Below are 17,836 nucleotides of genomic sequence, written 5' to 3' on the forward strand. Positions count from 1 at the left end.
ACTCTGAGATTGCAGTACTTTGAGAACAATGGTAAACTCTTAAGCATACATACTGCTAAAGTATTACCACTTCTACATCCTTTAAACACTTTGTAACTCCATACATTTTACAGTGACACCACTATAGCGGAACATAATATCCGCCATACCTGTTTTTATGTCCTTACTATGAATCCTTAAAGAGACAGCAAACACTTTAACCACTTACCATTTCACTTTTACTAACATTTCAATATTCTGAGAGTCAATTTTCTAAAGTTTTGGCAATATGCTTACTCGGGTTTGTGGTCTCAGTTTTCTGGTCTTCGATCTTCTGAGATTTCAGGAAGTAGAAGACAAACTATAGATATAATAATGTGTGTGTATATATGTATGTGTATGTGTGTATATGTATATATATATATATATATATATATATATATATATATATATATATATATATATATATATATATATATATATATATATATATATATATAGATGTGTGTGTATAAATATATGTATGTATACACATAGATATAGATATCCATATATTTTTTCTCCCCTTTCTGGTGTGTGTGTCTTTCGGCTTTTCCAGTTAGGAGTCGCCACAGCGGAACTCTGATCCGCTAATGATTGGCAGTAGAGTTTTACATGCTGGCTTGCTGGGCCTAACGCACAACCTTCAACGAAGGGACGCCCATTCACGCATGTCACCACACAGAAGACACTCTGAGAATCGAACGGGCAACGTCTAACTTAAAAAAAAAAATAATTACATGTCATGCACTTGGTGCCCTTTTTCATTTTTTAGTTACTGTCAGCAGTTGATGGTGTCCTTATAAAATTTTATAACACTTCATTGTAGTTTTTGTGAATAGTTCCTATATTATTTTGTAGTTGTGTTTTTTGCTGTTCTTTGACTCAATAGGATGGCAGGTAAACCTTCCTGATTTAAAAAATGTGTGACCTGTGGACATAAAATACCTAATTTTGATTCCCACACTGTGTGTGTACTGTCTCAGGGCATCTCACCTCTGAGAACCATGCTCTATTTTTCTAGCATTTGGCCAGTGGGTCATTGCCAAAAGAAGGAACAATCTAGGTTTGAAGGGACTCCTTTCAGAACCCACAGGAAATTTATCCTGGCCTCATTCTTCAGCTACTTTTGCAGTTTCCACATCCATCAAAAAGTCCTCTGACAGACAAAGTGGAAAAAAGTGGAGAAAAATCCAAGTAGAAAGTTAGTCCAGGAAGTGTTGCCCCAGACTGCTCCTCGGACTGTGGTCTCCTTTTCTGCAGGATAAGCTCGTTCATCATGCTTCTAGACATGCTTCCACCACTTCATCCTTCCAATCAATCTGATACAGCAGGAGCCTTTCCAAAGCAGACTTGAGTAGGAAATCCAGATGAGGCTTCTCCCAGCTCTAACCTCTTTCAGGCCCATGAGCGTTGGTCCTTCCCCTTATTCTGTTGCAACTCCTTGGGTTTGTAAATCCAAGTTTCATCCAGGGAGTATCCTCATTGGATCCAAAGACCTGGTCATCTTCCACTCTAGTGGCATCTCTTATCTGACCAGCTCCAAACAGCTCAGATCCAGAAGGATTGCAGAGCCGAAGTTTCGGTGCCAGATGCAGATGAGGGAGATTGACCCTGAAGCTTTCAGAGTCATCCCTTCCCCTTGGAACATTGGCATTAGCTTGGCACTTTCATCTGCTTCTGAGCCTACCTGGTTGGAGAGACCATTCTGGTTTGAGAGCTTTGGCTTCATCAGGGATGGTTTTGATCCCCCTCTCGTCAGTTTTCACAGCGGTCATGAGCATGTTGTCCTTTCCTGGTGAGTGGACTTCTTTTCTGCACTCTGCTCAGTCCTTCCCCCTTCAGATACCCTTGGGTCCTGATCCTGCTCCTCCTATTACATCAGGACAGCTGGTCCCATCAAGCTTCGAGGCAGTCCATACCCAGGACCTCAATTCATCATCCGAGTCTGTGCTAGAACATCCTATCATAAAGGCTCCATGTGCAAAATGAAGGGTGTTGACTCTCCCCTAGAGTCTCTCTCAGAAGATACTGACATTGATGAAGGGGAGAGATCCCCATTTGAGGATGTCTCATTCAGAGAGATTCTTGAACTGTTGAGACTGAAAGGTAAGTGGTCTTCCAAAGCACCCTTCTAGGTGGAGTCATTGTTCCTTGAGGCCTTCTGGTCTGGTCAGACTACAACTTGGGCGGTCCCTCCCACAGACAAGATGCTTGATTTCCATCTTGACGTGGACATGGAAGGAAACATACATGCCTGAACCAATCCCAACACAAAGAAGACAGATTTTTAGTATCTCACAAAGATTGTCCTCATTGGAGCAAGGTTCCTACTATTGATTCTATGGTGGTGGCTGCAGCCACCAAGAAGGAGCTGACTGAAGGGACCTCCTCTGTCCATTTCCCTAACAGAGAGTCTAGGGCACTGAACAGGTTTGGGAAGTGGGTTTACACTTCAGCAACCTTCACTCAGGGAGCTGAACTACCTAGCACACATGACACTATTCCAGAGAGATTTGACCAAGAAGCTTACCAAATCTTTCTCAGGGTCCTTATCTGCAGCAGACAAGAAATCTGTGGGCTCGCAGCTGTCTGCCCTACAACCCCTATCTAGTGCCTGATCTGAAATGTGACTCTGGGCACTTAAACAGGCACAGGCATTACAGAAAGAAGACATACTTGGATGCACTTGTGTGACTTTGTGGAGCAATTCAAAACATCCTTTGTTAATACCCCCTTTGATGGCTTGACGTTCTTCAGGCCAGAAGTCAAGGATACACCCTCTAGGAGTGAATAAGATAAGAAAACTCTTTCTGCCATTGGAATATGATTCTCTACCCCCCATCTTTTTCTGTGAACCAGTAGGTAGGCAAGAAGCTGTAGTTCCAAAAATCACAAGGATTCTTTCTGGACTCTTCTGGGGATAGATCCCCCCCGGGGCAGAGGAGGGGTCGTTCTAATGGTGGACATTGGCCCCATAGCAGAGGAGGTCTGCAAAATCAACACTTCCAGGATCGTGTCTCTGAGAGACATTTTTAGCACTCCTGAATGGTTGCCTGATTGCTGCACTCTGGAAGCAGTTGGGGTCACTTATCTCAGTACCCCAAAACCTGGACATCAATCACCAAAGACACCTAGGTGCAGAAGATCATTACCAGAAGCTATGTATTCCCCTTTCTTTTTCCTCTTCCCCATTAAAAAAGTGTCCTAACCTTCCACCCTACCAAAGAAAGTCAGCAGTTATCAAAATAAAAACACTACTCTGCAAGCAAGTCATCCAAGCTTATACAAGCAAGTCATCCAAACCAACATGGATCTAAAGCTTACTCAAGATTTGTTTTGGTGCCAAAAAAGAATGGGGACCTCCGACATTTCAATCACTGTGTCAAGAAGACAAATTTCAAGATAGTCATGGTATAGTCCATTCTCCCATTGTTGAGAAAGGATGATTGGATGTGCTTGCTAGACCTTCAGGATGAGTATTATCACTTATGATGAGCAGTTGATCCAGAAGGTTTCTCTGCTTCTGACTGGGAAACAGTCATTTGCAGTTCAGGTCCCTGCCTTTTGGCCTCACCACAGTCCCGAGTGTTCAACAAATGCATGGCGGTGGTCGCAGCTCACCTCAGATTGCAAGGGTACCATGTGCCTTTATCTGGACAACTGACAGATTACCCCACCCTCCAGGAATCTTCTCATCCACGCCAGAGATTCCTTGCTTTGTCTTTGCTGTCAGCTGGATATCACAGTGAATCCAGATAAGTCCAAGTTTCTTCCTGTTCAGACAACAGGGGTTATGGGTGTAGACTTCGATACAACATATCAGATTTCTAGACTTCAAAGAACAGACTGATCACCTTTCACAACCAAGCATAACTGGTCCTCTTCTGCCACCAGGTATCACATGAGTTCTATAGTGGACATTTTCAGTCCAGTAATCAGTCAGAGTTCAACTCATGAGTCTCCAGATACAGCTAACAGACATTTGCAGGACACACACATGATGGTGGCTGAAATCCTCAAAAGTATGTCAAGGTCACCATTTGTTCCTCCTCCCTCAGCCCCAGTGACCATAGATGCCTTCCATTTTGGGGGTGGCTGGGTGGCACTACATGGGAAGGACTGTCAAAGGCACGTGGTCTCAAGAGGCCAGTCTTCATATCAATATTCTGGAGATGAGGCCGGTTCTCCTACTTGTTGCAGGCCTTTCAGGATGCCCTTGCTGTGGGTGTGATATCCATTCAGCTGGACAACATGTCAGTGGTCTGGTATGTCAGCAAATAAGACGGAACACGTTCCTCCTCTTATATTGCAAAATGACGAGAGTCTAGCAATGGGCAATATCTTCATATCATTTTCTGATAGCAGCGTACATCCCAGGAAGTCCAATGTTCTAATGGACAGGTTGAACATATCAATCCCTCAGTCCATTGGTGGTAGAGCAGATTTTCTGTCATGGGGAACAACTGTGCTGCAATCTCTTTACTTCCCCTCATAAATGAAAGTGCATCACATATTTTACTCTGATGCCCCAAGAGGGGGAATCACCGAGGGATGCTCTGACTCTCACTTGATTCCCCAGACTGTCTTTCCTCTTACCCCCTCTCATACCAAAATGTCTGCAGAAAGCATCAGAGAGGAAGAGCAGGGTCATCCTCATTGCCCCTTTCTGGCTTTGGGTGTGGTTTCTCTTCCTCTGGCCTCATTTGACACACCTTCCTGGGTTGTTGGATCCCCACTCAGATTTTCTCTCTCACCCCTCTGGAATACTTCTTCTGGATAGTCAATCCTTTGAGTTAACTGCTTGGTTTCTCCACTTCCAGTGCTAGTCAGGGCAGGCTTTCATCACAGGTAATTCACATTCTTGGGTCATCCCAAAGGCCATCTACTAGAAAGATTTACAAAAGCAAGTGGAAAAGATTTTCTATCTGGGCTGCCCTGTGAGATCCGGACCATTTCTCAGCTCCCCTTCCAGTCCTTTTGGAATTTCTGCCTTCCCTTGTTCATAAGGGGGCAAGTTATTGTACTATCAAGGTTCAACTTCCTGCTTGAATTTTCTCACTGGGAAGAATTCAGTCTTCCATCGCATCTCTTAGATTGCCCAAATCTTTTTTAAGCAGTGCTCTCCTTCTCAGACATTCCCTGAGGGAGCCTACTTCTCCTTGGGACATTAATTGTTCCAGTTTTGAACCAGCAGCAAAGGTGGACATTGTTTGGGGTGGCAATTTCTTCAGCTCTGAGAGTATCTAAGCTTCAGGCTCTTATCATGCAAACCTCCTTACGTGATTTTTTCATAAGGACAGAGTAAAGTTGCAAACATGCCCCTCTCTTTTTCCTAAGGTAGCTATAGAAACCTCGCTAAACCATTCCATCAATTTATCAGTTTTGTTTCCTAATTTTTCCAAAGGGGAATACATGTTACACTTGCTAGATGTGCACTGCCAGATCCGTTTCTATCTCCACCAAACAAGGGTGATTAGAGTCCATTCAGTTGTTTGTTTCTTTCTCAAAGACCAAACTGGTACAAGAAGTTTCGGTATTTACGTATTATCGCAACACACATTCTCACAATCACGTTACTTATGGTACTGAATCCTTTCTCAATAACATAAATAACGTGATTGCGAGAATGCCTGGTTGAAGTACCCTTCCTTCTCTGCCGCCAGGACAGTACTTACCTTCTGCACCTTCCTTGTCACGTTGGAGAATGAAATATGTCTTAATTTTGCCAGACTTGGGCTGCAACCTTCAGTTTAGCTGTAGGAAGTGGTGGTCTTGTGTTTCATATTTCAGCTGTTTTCTTCTTTTTGTTTTGGGTCACTTCGCAGCAATGTGCCCAGGACATGCTGCTTTTCATGCTTTGGTCCTGTTGGTACTTAAGGGTCTATTTCCCAATTGTAATTGGGTTCACTGTTTTGCAAAGTCATTGAAAGACCACGCATTCTCGCAATCACGTTGAAACACCCATGTCTGGAGTATTTCATATATGTTCCTTAGGGCTTAAGCCAGAAATCTCGATGTATGTAAATATTATCAAACATTTTAGCTGTGTTGAGAGGGAGGGAAAGATCACAAACAGGGCCGTGGAGAAGTACATAAAAAGTTTGTGAACTCTGAAAGTACCAGGTGCGACTGTGGAGCAAAGGTATTGTTAGGTATTAGGGTTGGAGACATTTTGTTTTGCTGACTGCTCAGATTCAGTAAGGACAGACCGATATTATGCTATGTGGGTTTTTGTTTTGATGACCATTCCACCGTGCAAAGGAGTCAATACCATAAACGTGATTGCGAGAACGCATGGTTGCGATAATACACAAGTACCGAAGTATCTAATGTGACTTTATCATGTTGATTGTACGACTACATCTTGTATGTGTACAAAGAGAAAGGCCTTTCATTACCAAAACCCATCATGACTAATTCCTTATTCTGCATCTACTTCAACAGCCCTTCTCCAGGGCGTCAATTGATGATTTGTGCTGCAGCCAATTGGTCCACTGTCCATGCCTTCATTTCTCATTATAAGTTACATTATTTGCTGTCCAGTAATAGGGCTGTGTTAGTTTATTTTATTTTGACATTTGTTAACTGGGTATGATCGACTGAGCATGAGACCATTTTCAGCAGGGGCCATGGCAGAAAAGCTCCATACAGAACACAGAGAATAACAGTAAGTACAGAAAGCATCAAATACAAGCCAAACTCTAATACAGAGATAACTGTAGATAGCAGTAAAATCTGAAATACAATACAAAAATAAATCAGGCAGTGAAGTAAATGATGCAAGAAATCAATGATTGTTGCTGTAGCTGCATATAAATCTCAGAATATAGTACAAAGTTAGGTCAAGGAGCTCAGGAGTAAATAAGTATGAAATAAAAAATACAGCCAAGTAGAGTAAACGAGTGCAGTTCATAGGCAGAATAGAAAGGAAATCTGAATAGTAAATTGTGTTATGCTTTAAGTACTATGAGTGGTATGGGATGGAATGGTAAGTGGACTGAAAAAACTAAGAGCAATAAGAAGAAACACAGTAAGAGAGATAGGTTGGGCTTTGGCATGAGCAGATCCATGAGTTCAGTAGAGTCTCTTTTAAAGCTTTTTTGAATTTGTGAGTATTTTGATATAGTTCTGATGGTTAGAGGAAGTTTGTTTGAAGTTAAGGCAACAGAGTAGCTATACAGATGTTAGTCAGTTCTTTTGGGCTTATAGATTTCCAAGAGGGACTGGTCAGAGCTCCGGAGACAGTGATTAGGAGTATAGAAGGAGATGAGGTATGAGATGGTGGGGCAGGAGGTAGGTTTGTAAAGGATAGAAGGAATAAAGAGCAGTTGAGGTTGTAAGACCTGATGGTGGAATTCTTTCCAGTCTAGAGATTTAAGAGAAAGGAAGCAGTGTTAGTTGTAAGGTTGATTTGCAGCGAACCTAGCAACTTTGTTATAAGTGAGTTCTGGCTTGGATTTTAGAGAGGATTGTAGGTTGGTTATGATCAGAGAGGCATAACGTAGACAAGAAAGAAGGTAGGCATAGGCAGGAGAGAGTCTAGAGTCATTGATGAGAAATATTTTTGTTTCTATAGAGCAAGGTCATTTTTGATGAGTCTTTTTTTATGCAATTTTAGATGTGTTGATCGTCAGTGATGGCGCCCAGGAGTTTGGTATGTGTTTCAGCGTTGCCAAGTGATGTGATAGTAAATGAAGATTTATGGCAAGAAAGAGATTTCAGGAGGAATAATTGGTTTGTTTTTTGGGGACTTCAGCATGAGTTGATTGTAAGTTAACCAACTTTCAATGGAGTTGAAGGTTTTGGATTAAAGTATGGAGGTGAGAGAGATTATCTGAAGTGAAGATGGAATCATAGGGATATCGTATTGGAGAAGAATGAGAGCAGTATAAAGACAGTTAGTGACGATGTTAAATAGCAGTGGTCCAAGAATGGAGCCTTGAGGTACTCCAGTATTGACAGGGAGGAGGGGTGAGAAGGAAGAGAGCCATTTGACAGACTGCTGTCTGTTGGTAAGGTAGCTTGAGAACCATTTAAGAGTCTGATTACAGAGACTAAGATCTGACAGTTTGGTAAGGAGCTAGGGGTGAGAGAGAGTGTCAAAGGCTTTGGAGAGGTCTAGAAATAAGAAACTAGTTTTATTGCCTCTGGCATGAGAGATAGTTTGAGTGAGAGAAATCATAGCAGTGGTCGTGCTATGGTTATGGCGGAAGCCGTGTTTGATAGGAGTGAATAGATTTTCCTGAAGAAGGTAATCCAAGAGCTGCTTGTGTATGCATTTAGAGAGGGGAGACAGAATGGCAATGTGCCTGTAGTTTGAGAGGTCAGTGGAGTGCCCTCCTTTGTGGATTGGTATAGTGTAGAATTGTTTCCAGATAGTGGAGGTGGTGGATTATTGAATTAAGCCATCCTTCAGAATGTCATTTCATGAGACCACCCCAAGGGCTTCCATAGCTGGGAACTCTGCCCCATCCATTGAGGAATGGTTGGGGGAGACAGAATAGTTACAAAACCTATGAACTTACCATAACTATAGCCCTATGTTGTCTGCTTCCATCCTTCCTTATCCCCCCTTCCATCTTTTTATGGAAGCTTTCTTCTTTTGTCTCTTGGTATGATGGTACTGTCTGTAGCATGGGTTTGTTCATATGCCCTTTGGGCAGTATTTCAGCCAAATTTTGTAGTTTAAAAGTATTGACTTTGTAAGTTCAGAACGCTTTCTACACTTTGGAATTTTGGGACAAACTCGATCTGAGGTACCGTCAGGGGCAGGAGAGGATTACAGGCAAGGACAGGAACCTGAGCTTTACATCCTACAGTCTAAAGTGGCCAAATTTGGATCTGCGGACAGAGACAAAGACCTGTTCGTTGAGAAAAGACAGAAGTAGACAACATAAATCAATCATCATGGTAAGTACATAACTTTCGTTTACTTAGCTTTGCTGTTTTCATTAATCAATTTACAGAGCATAACCTGTTGTACTGGTTTATATAGGACTGCTAGTTACCTTTTAGTTATTATTCCTTTTTTTTAAAAACAGTGAAATGTTGAGCTCTGTGGATATTTTATTTGTATTACTCTGGTCTGACTTCTGCAGCAACAAAATTACAGTGAGATGACAGTTGTTAAATTGCATGATGACTCTAAATGCTGATGAGCCTTTTGTTGGCAGTAGTCAAATGTTTCTTAATGCTTGAAATATAAATTTTTTGGGTTTGAGCAGTTTTGACTAAACAGTTGTTTTACATTTCTTTCTATTTCTTTGCCAGGTGTCCTGACTTTATATTCTGGACTGACACCAACATTGATTCGGGCATTTCCAGCTAATGGAGCTCTATTTTTGGCCTATGAACTAAGCAGGAAATTGATGATGGACCAGTTTAGCAGCTGAAACCATGTCAGACCTCTGCAGTTTGCCTTAGCACAGAAGTTAATTACATGTTTCCAGGAACGTATTGAATCAAATTATGCTATTATCATTTTTGTACTGTTTACAACAGGCTCCATAGCTTTCAGCCAGAAGGAAAAAGGACCGATTTCACTGGAAGCTTGGAGTTTTCAGAAGTGACCATCTGGTCTCTACATGGTTTATGTTGTACTTGAATACAGCTACCACATATACAGTGTAAAAGTGAGCCTATGATAGTGAACTGATGTTTAATGTCCCAGAGTCTTTTAGTTTTGTATAATTTGGTTTAAGATATTGAGATAGTGTTGACACTCTTTTCTTGAACATTAATTTTGTAAAAAAAAAAATATATAGGTATTGCTATGTCGGTTTTAACACTGTTTTTGATAGGTTTACAGTGGTGCTTCCACCCTCTTCTTTTATGTCTTCCACTTGTATAATGGAAATGTGTTTTTTAACCTTATCTTGTAAAATGTCAAGACTGGAAACTGAGATTCCTTCCAGCGGATCATCATCTCCCACACTCTTATCAGGATAATAAGTGGATGAACTTGTTTCAGCATGATACATATTCTTTGAACCTTCTGAATATCGTTCCTGAACAGTATCTCTCTTTTGTCATGAATTTACTGTCTAAAAAACTTGGTTCTTATCTACAGCAGTCTCCATGTCTGGGTTACCTTTGTGGATCCAGGAGCTAGATTACATGGTCATCATTACCATGTGACTTGAACAGTTGTTTAGTGTTTACATATGGCATACAAGATAATGTCAAGCTGCTAATTGGGTTTCTCTAGGTACTTTCATAAGTATTGCTTTACTGTTGCATGAACATTAACACACCTGTCAAGTTATGTAGTATTCCTCATATTTGGTTACCTAAAGAAATGGTCTATAGGGTTACAAGGAGCAAAATAGCTTAGTCTGATGTGTGGTCAAATAAGCCATCATATTCCCTTCCATCAGATGTATTAATTTCTGCTTTCAAGAAGAAAACTTTTGTTGAGCAGATGAACAGTTTGCTGCCTGTTCTGCATTTTGCTGTTTAAATGAAGCAGTTACCCTTCAAGCTTCACTGCACCTTTCTTTTGACTTTAGTTTGCTGCCACATAAATATAGCATTTACAGAGCTGACTTGTTCCAGTAGGGTGCCTTCTGTAAGCTTGTTAAAGGTGTGCATGAGAAGCCATTGGTTTTATGGAGTTGTATGAATGAGCTCCGATATAATCTGCTTCATAGCTTTACATGTAAGATTGATGGGCCTGCAGTTGTCTGGATTAGTGTTGGGACCCCCTTGTGGACTGGGATCACAGTGACAGCTCTCCAGATGTCAGGTATGTGACCTGATATTAAAAATAAAAATTCAAGGAGATGCTCAGTCAGTCTGTATTTAGTGCTGATAAGTAGGCAACCTGGTACATTATCAGGGCCATAGAAATGGTGTTCATAACTTTGTACAGGGCTAATAGAACTTGGTTTGGGGAATATGGAGACATAATTGAGTGGATAGCTTGGTAAAGTCAGAGCTAAGTATATATGCTAGGATATTAGCTACTTCCTTTAGGTCTGAAAGGGTGATGTAGACAAACTGAGAGCATCCTTGAATGTTAATACTCAGCTTCCTGGCATAGCAGAAGGAGGATTTATTATTACCTTTGGTTAAAGTGATTATCCTGTGTTCATACTCAAGTGCTACACTTTCTAATGCTAGCTTGTTTCAGTGCTTTTTGTGAGGTGTGGAGATGGAAATTTATTGTATGAATGGATCTTCCTTTTGTTGAGAAATTGTAATGAGAAATATTCCACCATAAGGATTTTTTCTTAAAATTTCAGCTATATTTGGAATGTACAGGGGCAGACTATTTAGTACAACAGTTTAGGTTTAAGTAGAAGTTTGAAATGGAGGCAACAGCTTTTGTGACAAGGTCAGAATGTGAAGGGTTACATTGTAGTTTATTTAGGTCATCTGTGAGTTACAGTAGGTTTGCTTTTAAAAAATTTCTAAAGACATTGGTATTTTCAGTGAAGGTGCATCTGGTTTTAAGGGAGAAGAAAATACATTTGTTGTAAATCTTAACTAGGAAAGGGAAAACACAGGGCAGGTTACAAGGAGTCATGTTTATGGCAGTGGTATTGAGGGTACTGGGGCCTCTGATGGGGAGGAAAGCCAGGAGTAAACAACAAGACCAGAGTCAGAATATACATGCATACATACAAATGTTTCAAGCATGGGCATTAAAGCCCTTCTAGCTTGCCAATATGCCAAAACACTTGTTCCCATAATAAATGTCCAGGCTGTTCTTAAAAATATCTAAACTAGTACTTGCTTTAATGTAATTTGGTAGTCTGTTCCAAGCATCAGCTATACTCTGTCAGAGAACCAATTAGTACACTTCTCATTTCTATAGAATCTTCTGCATAGGTTATCTGACGATTCTCTAGTACTTTTTGATAACCCCAAACATTCCCAGAGGGAGTTGTCCCTAAATGCCCTATATACCTGAATAAGATCTCCTCTTAAATATCTGTAAGATACATTGTACAAGTTCAGATATTTTAGTTTTTCATAATAACTTAGACTTTCACATCCATGGATGCCCTTAGTATATTTTCGCTGTACTCTTTCCGGTTTATTCATACTTGTTTTCCTATAGGGTTTCCATATTGTTATTCCATAGTCAAGTTTGGGTCTAATGTAACTAACAAAACAATTAATTCATTATGTTTGATTTCCTAGACTTTATAAATCTTTTTATACAATCTATAGTTCTATAACTATTATTAGCCAATTGGTTATGATTATAAAAACTCATAGCTGAATATATCCATATACCCAGGTCCTTAAACGAGTCTACAGTTTCAATCACTGTGTTTTCAGTTTATGTCTCCCAAATCTCATATGCTTAGCTTTTGATGTATTTATCAACATATTATTCTCCTGTGCCCAAATGGTCATTTTTTTCAAATTATTTTGCAGACATGCATTATCTGTAACACTGTAAATCTTGTTTTCAATTTCAGTTCGTCAGCATATAGACTAGACTGAACACCTCAGATGAAAAAAGTTAGGGCTGAAAGATACAATCTAAACAAGTAAGGGCCTAGGCCTAGTACAGAACCTACTGACACATGACTGTAAGGATTTCACCTGTCTGTCCAGTGTGTGTGTGTGTGCCATGTCATGTTTGTAAACCAAAAGCTATCCATCTCCATCACAGTATATCAATATCTAGTTGTACTAATTTATTGATTGATGTTTTGTTGTGTTGTGCATGACCAAATGCTGAAATCATATAAATCACAAATCAACATTTCATTTTCATTTTTGTTATTATATTGTTATAGATCATGTTACATGTAGTAATAGATCTATTTTTAATTAATTTATAATTATAATGATATATTCAAGTCCCAAGTCCCAACCTACAATAACAAACCAATAAATTATTATTTCTCCATTGTTTTTTTTCCACAACATGAAAGTAGACTTAAGGTCTGTAAAGGGACTAGTTTGTCTCCTTTTCCTTTTTTTTCCTTTTTAATTTTGTCTTGTGGAATTGTGGAATCTCCCATATTTATATGACCTAGTGAATAATAGATGGAATGGCAGTGTAAGTTCTTAGTTCAAGTTCTAGTTTTCTTGCCTCCATGTCATTCTCCTCCTGCTTTGTTTTTTTTTTTGTTTCTAATTTGTTTTTTTCAATATACAAATCTACAAAGAAATGATATGGTAGCTTAAATTGACTTCTGTTTTACTTTTCTATGAATTTCCTGGGAAGAAGTACTGTATGATCATAAAGAAAGTACTCGGAAACAAGGAAGATTATATTTACACAGTTATTATAGTACTGGAGCATATTTATTGAATTTTTGGGCATTTTTGTCAGTTGATGGCCAGGATAGTTACAGTTTGATGAATAGAGTTGAGAGCTGAGATGTTTAATAGCTTAGCAGATATATAGACTGAGGAGCAAGTATTTAAATATAGCATTTATTTAATTTAAGTAGGAAATTGGCAGTTAAGATTTATTCTGTGTAATGTGGACATGACAATTAGAAAGATAGAGTATGATTTATTTATAGATATTAGTTTTATTAAAGGTAATAGGCACTACCATGTATAGTTATAGTTACTGTTATATGGTAGGGACTTATAGAGACTATTATGGTTACACTGCTGAACACTTACTTGAAAGATATCTGTAGTGAAGAGGGTGATGTGTGTATTTGAGTTGAGGGAGTTGCCAGTATTTTGGATATTATCTTTTTTGTGAGCTCTTATTGAGTACAGCCAGCTTGCTATAGTCTGAATTAGAATTTACTACCCTGGAATTTCTAGGAGACAAATTCTGAAAAAAAGGTACTATGAGGGTAGCAAAAGCTTTAGTCAGTGAAAGAAGGCCAAGCTGAGAGAGGTGCAAACCATCCTAGAGGAAGCAGGAAGACTTGTTGACCATTTCCTCCCATGTTAACACATGCTAAATTTTCCTAGACCAGTGATGGAGATTTTTTGATTAATGTTGAATAATTTTTAAGTTACCTCTATGACTCTGCTGGACAAATGTCATCCACCCCACCCTCCCCCCCCCCCCCCCAAAGAGAAACATTTTACATATTATTATATATATTATTATATACTGTTCTAGACGGACACCAAGCACAAAGATAGTTGTTAAAGTTAATATTTTATGTCTGAAAGGCATTTATATTCAACTTATTTATTTAGCTTAGTTTAAATGGTCTGAGTATATGTTTTAGTTTCTTTATATTCATCTAATATGAAAAACTAGCTAGTCAATGTCTTGCAGCTCATTGAAGTGCCATGACTCAGGATTAGTGTTTTGTCCCATAATATAGCATACTGAATGGTGTGTGAGTATGCTACAGAAGCAATGTAATAAAACCCCACAAAGCAAGAATTGTTTGTTTGCAATACGATTTGCAACTTAAGGGGAATACTAACTCCAGTAGTGACCTCGGTAGAGTACCTAAGAGGACTTTATCAAGTACTTCAAAATCTATTTTAGATTAAAAAAAAATGTCAGCTAGAATGAAAATTCTGCACAAAACTGATGCAGAATTTTCCTTTAGTGGTCCATAAACATTGGCTGGGATTCAAAAAGGCTTACGAGGGGCTTAAACCTTAACACAATTGTTTTCCCCTTTGGGTAAGCCTTTCCGATTCTTGGACCACCTGATCACTGAGGTTTCCTCCTAACTGGGGTCTCAGCGTGAGTGGTAGTCTTGCAGGCAGAGCTGCTTGATAATACAGTAATCCGGGAGGGCACTTAATAATAATTAGCCATGTGTCCCCTAGAAATGCCTGTATCTCCTGATTGCCAACACTGAGTGATTCAGAGAATCACTCCGCCATGTAAAATTTCACTGTTGGGGAGAAAAGTGAAAAAACTGGATGCTGTTAAGACTGTGGTCACCCCTTATCTCCTATGGAAGCAGTCCCTGTGCAGAGACATACGGTTGGAGCGTGTGAGTGAGAGTGTGTCTTCCAGGGTTGTCACATGGGGGGAGTAGGTATGCATGGGTCTCTAAGACCTGATGGCGATAGTGTTTTCTCTACAGTGCTAGTTTTTGCTACAATGTGATTCAGAAATGGATCTATGTTTAGCGATCAAATGGCACGTTTGCCGAACGGCCATTCATCGCACACATATCAGTGAATGTGCCATTTGTCAAAAGGCCATATGATCATAAGAAATATCCTCGAACAATCATAGTTGCCGAACATACAGGAAACGTCTGGAACTACGTACTTAACGGTAAGGTAGTAATAAGGAAATCTGCAGTTTCCCCACTGTTGTATGATCTCAGAGTTGGTGTATATAATTAGTTGGGGGGCATACCCCCCACATTAAGGGGGTGTGGAGAGCGCAACTCCCCACATTAGGGGGTGTGGTGGTGCAAACACCCACATAAGGGGGATTTAGTAAGGAGGTAGTATAGTAAGCAATTAACCACAAGGTGAAACTTTTTATGAATCTTGGGGATTGTGTCCTTACCAGGGATATTTTGAAAGTGTGACTTGTATGGGGCTGTTTTCATCAGATGGGAGGTGCTGGATGAAATTTTGGATAATACTTCTGAGTATAAGCAAATACACTGGAATGACTTGGGTATGTGATGTGTCTCTAACACTGCCAGCATATTAAATAGTAAATACAGAAGTTGTGAAAAACATTGGTTTTATTAGAGCTTGATCCTGTTTCTCAATTTAATATACAATATATATTTTATATAAATGTAGACGGTGTTTGATTCAGATTGGTTTTGTTATGGAGGTAATGTCTGATCTGAAGTAGTTAACTTCATTTATCTGCAACCTATGGGTATTCGGATCCATATCGGATCCGAGCCGGCAACATTTTATCAAGCATCTGCTCCAAGCTCCTCCCCTTACCCATAATCCCTCACCTCTCCTACCTTCCCTTAGATCTCATTTGTCGCTTCATGTGTACACATCGTAGTCTCTATAGCTCCAAGTTGGATGTAGTAAGTGGAACTTTTGGTTTGTTTGTTTCTTTCGGCTTTTCCCGGTTAGGGGTCGCCACAGCGGAACTTCGGTCCGCTAATGATTGGCAGTAGATTTTGACATGCTGGCTTGCCGGGCCTAACGCACAACCTTCAACGAAGGAACGCCCATTCACACATGTCGCCACACAGAAGACGCTCTAACTGAGAATCGAACGGGCAACGTCTAACTGTGAGGCGACAACGCTACCGCAGCACCACCATCTTTATTGTGTGAGAGAAGTTGTTTGTGAGCAAACCTTCCTCCCCTTTGTCTTTTTGTTGGTTTGTTGTAAAAAAAAAATAGTAGTTTAGAAAGTTTGTGTTTTTGAGGTAGAGTAGGCCTAACCAACCCCTGTGTGTGTGCATTTCTAGTTTAGCGTTTGGCTGAGTGGAGTGTGTTTATGGCTGACCAGCCAAAACCAACGATTAAAAAATGCACAGAGTTTGGCCACAAACTTTCACCGGCTGATGGCCACTCTTTGTGTTTTATTTGCCTGGGCATTCCCCATCTTAGTCTGCCATGTGCTGTGTGTGCAGGGTTCAACCCCAGGGCCTTAAAAGAGAGGAAAGCAAAACTGGTAGCCAAGGCCCTGCTACCAGTTTCTGCTTTAGACACGACGGCCTCGACATTGGCTCCAGTAGCCAACCAACCCCCCCCCCCCCCAGGCTGGGACTCAACCTCCCTCTAACCTTCTGAGGCGGGGACTAAATCTAAGGACAAGAGGGAGAAAGAGAAAAGGGCGGAAAGGCACTCAAGCGATCTCCATAGCGGGAGCCATTTCCCAGTCCACCTTCGAAAATTGTTAGGACAACTTCTCCTCGGATCTGAGTCGGTCGCCTACTCGCGGTCGACTCGGAGTCTGTCGGAGCTTGATGTGGACAGGATAATGCAGAGATTCATTCGGGTCCCAAATCCAAATGGGAGTCTTGCCAGGCCCCTCTCTGGCTGGAGAGGGGACCTCTATGCCCTTCTTCCTTCCTATCTCTCCTTCCCCGATCCAACCTGCGGTTTCGGGGTTTATGGATCTGAGGATCCTCGAACCTGGGGGTTCAGTGCAGATGGTTCCTCCAGCCTCGACGCCGGACATCACCTTGAGTTCCTCGGATCAGACTTGTTCAGATCCGGCAACTCTCTGGGCTGAAAACAGTGAGCCGGATCTGAGGGAACGGAGATCTTTTCGGATCCGAGCCGTTCCTTCAGAACCCTGGCTACCTTGGCCTCGGCCCCGATCCTCACGACGGAGCCGGGGAGAACTTCCTTGCTGGTTGCCAAGGACGTGCACTGTCCTTCAGCCTTCGACATGGTGGAGAGGGTTCTCTCCCAGGGATTGAGACCCCAGCCCATTGCCTTGGACTCCACCCAGGCTGCCATGGATTTAGTCACGACTCCCATCAGCTTGTCTCAGGGACAGCCCATGCTAGAGGACCCCCAGGTGGATCCCATCGTTGAACCCACCGTGACTTACGAGCCCTCTTCAGAGAGTCCTACTGAGGAGGCCCCCCTTAAGCATTCGTGTAAGAGGAGGCACATGGACTCCCCCGAGTCCCTCACAGAAGATACTGACTTGGATGAAGGTGAGGGTTCCCCAGGTCACCTCCCGAGGATGTTTCCTTTGGAGTCATCATGGAAATCCTCTGCCAGAGGGGAGGTTGGTCAGCCCCAAAACCCTCTACAGACAAGTCAGTATTCCTGGAGGCCTTTGGCACAGGCCCATCTACATCCTGGGTGTCCCGTCCTGCCGATCCATTAGTGGATCTTATTACCCCGCAGGCATGGAAGGAGCCTGACACCAGAGAGCCAATACCCAAACGCCCAGACAGGATCCTTTCTCCTCCCACAGACATACAGGCATGGTACAAGGGATCACCCGTGGATG

General features: G+C 41.2%; 1 protein-coding gene across 2 annotated transcripts in view; it reads left to right on the plus strand.

The window, feature by feature from the left end:
- Positions 1-10,500, plus strand: part of SLC25A15 (solute carrier family 25 member 15) — a 423,035-nt gene extending 412,535 nt beyond the window's left edge. For both annotated transcript variants that reach the window (XM_044071660.1, XM_044071659.1), the window contains exon 7: positions 9,292-10,500. In XM_044071660.1, coding sequence (XP_043927595.1) covers positions 9,292-9,413 — 122 coding nt within the window. In that variant the 3' untranslated portion in view covers positions 9,414-10,500. The remainder of the gene's footprint in view (positions 1-9,291) is intronic.
- Positions 10,501-17,836: the final 7,336 nt, after the last annotated feature.

The sequence above is a fragment of the Protopterus annectens genome, chromosome 5.part0 (genome assembly GCF_019279795.1).
Source record: "Protopterus annectens isolate FY-2018-M chromosome 5.part0, PAN1.0, whole genome shotgun sequence".
In the NCBI taxonomy this organism is placed as follows: Eukaryota; Metazoa; Chordata; order Ceratodontiformes; family Protopteridae; genus Protopterus; species Protopterus annectens.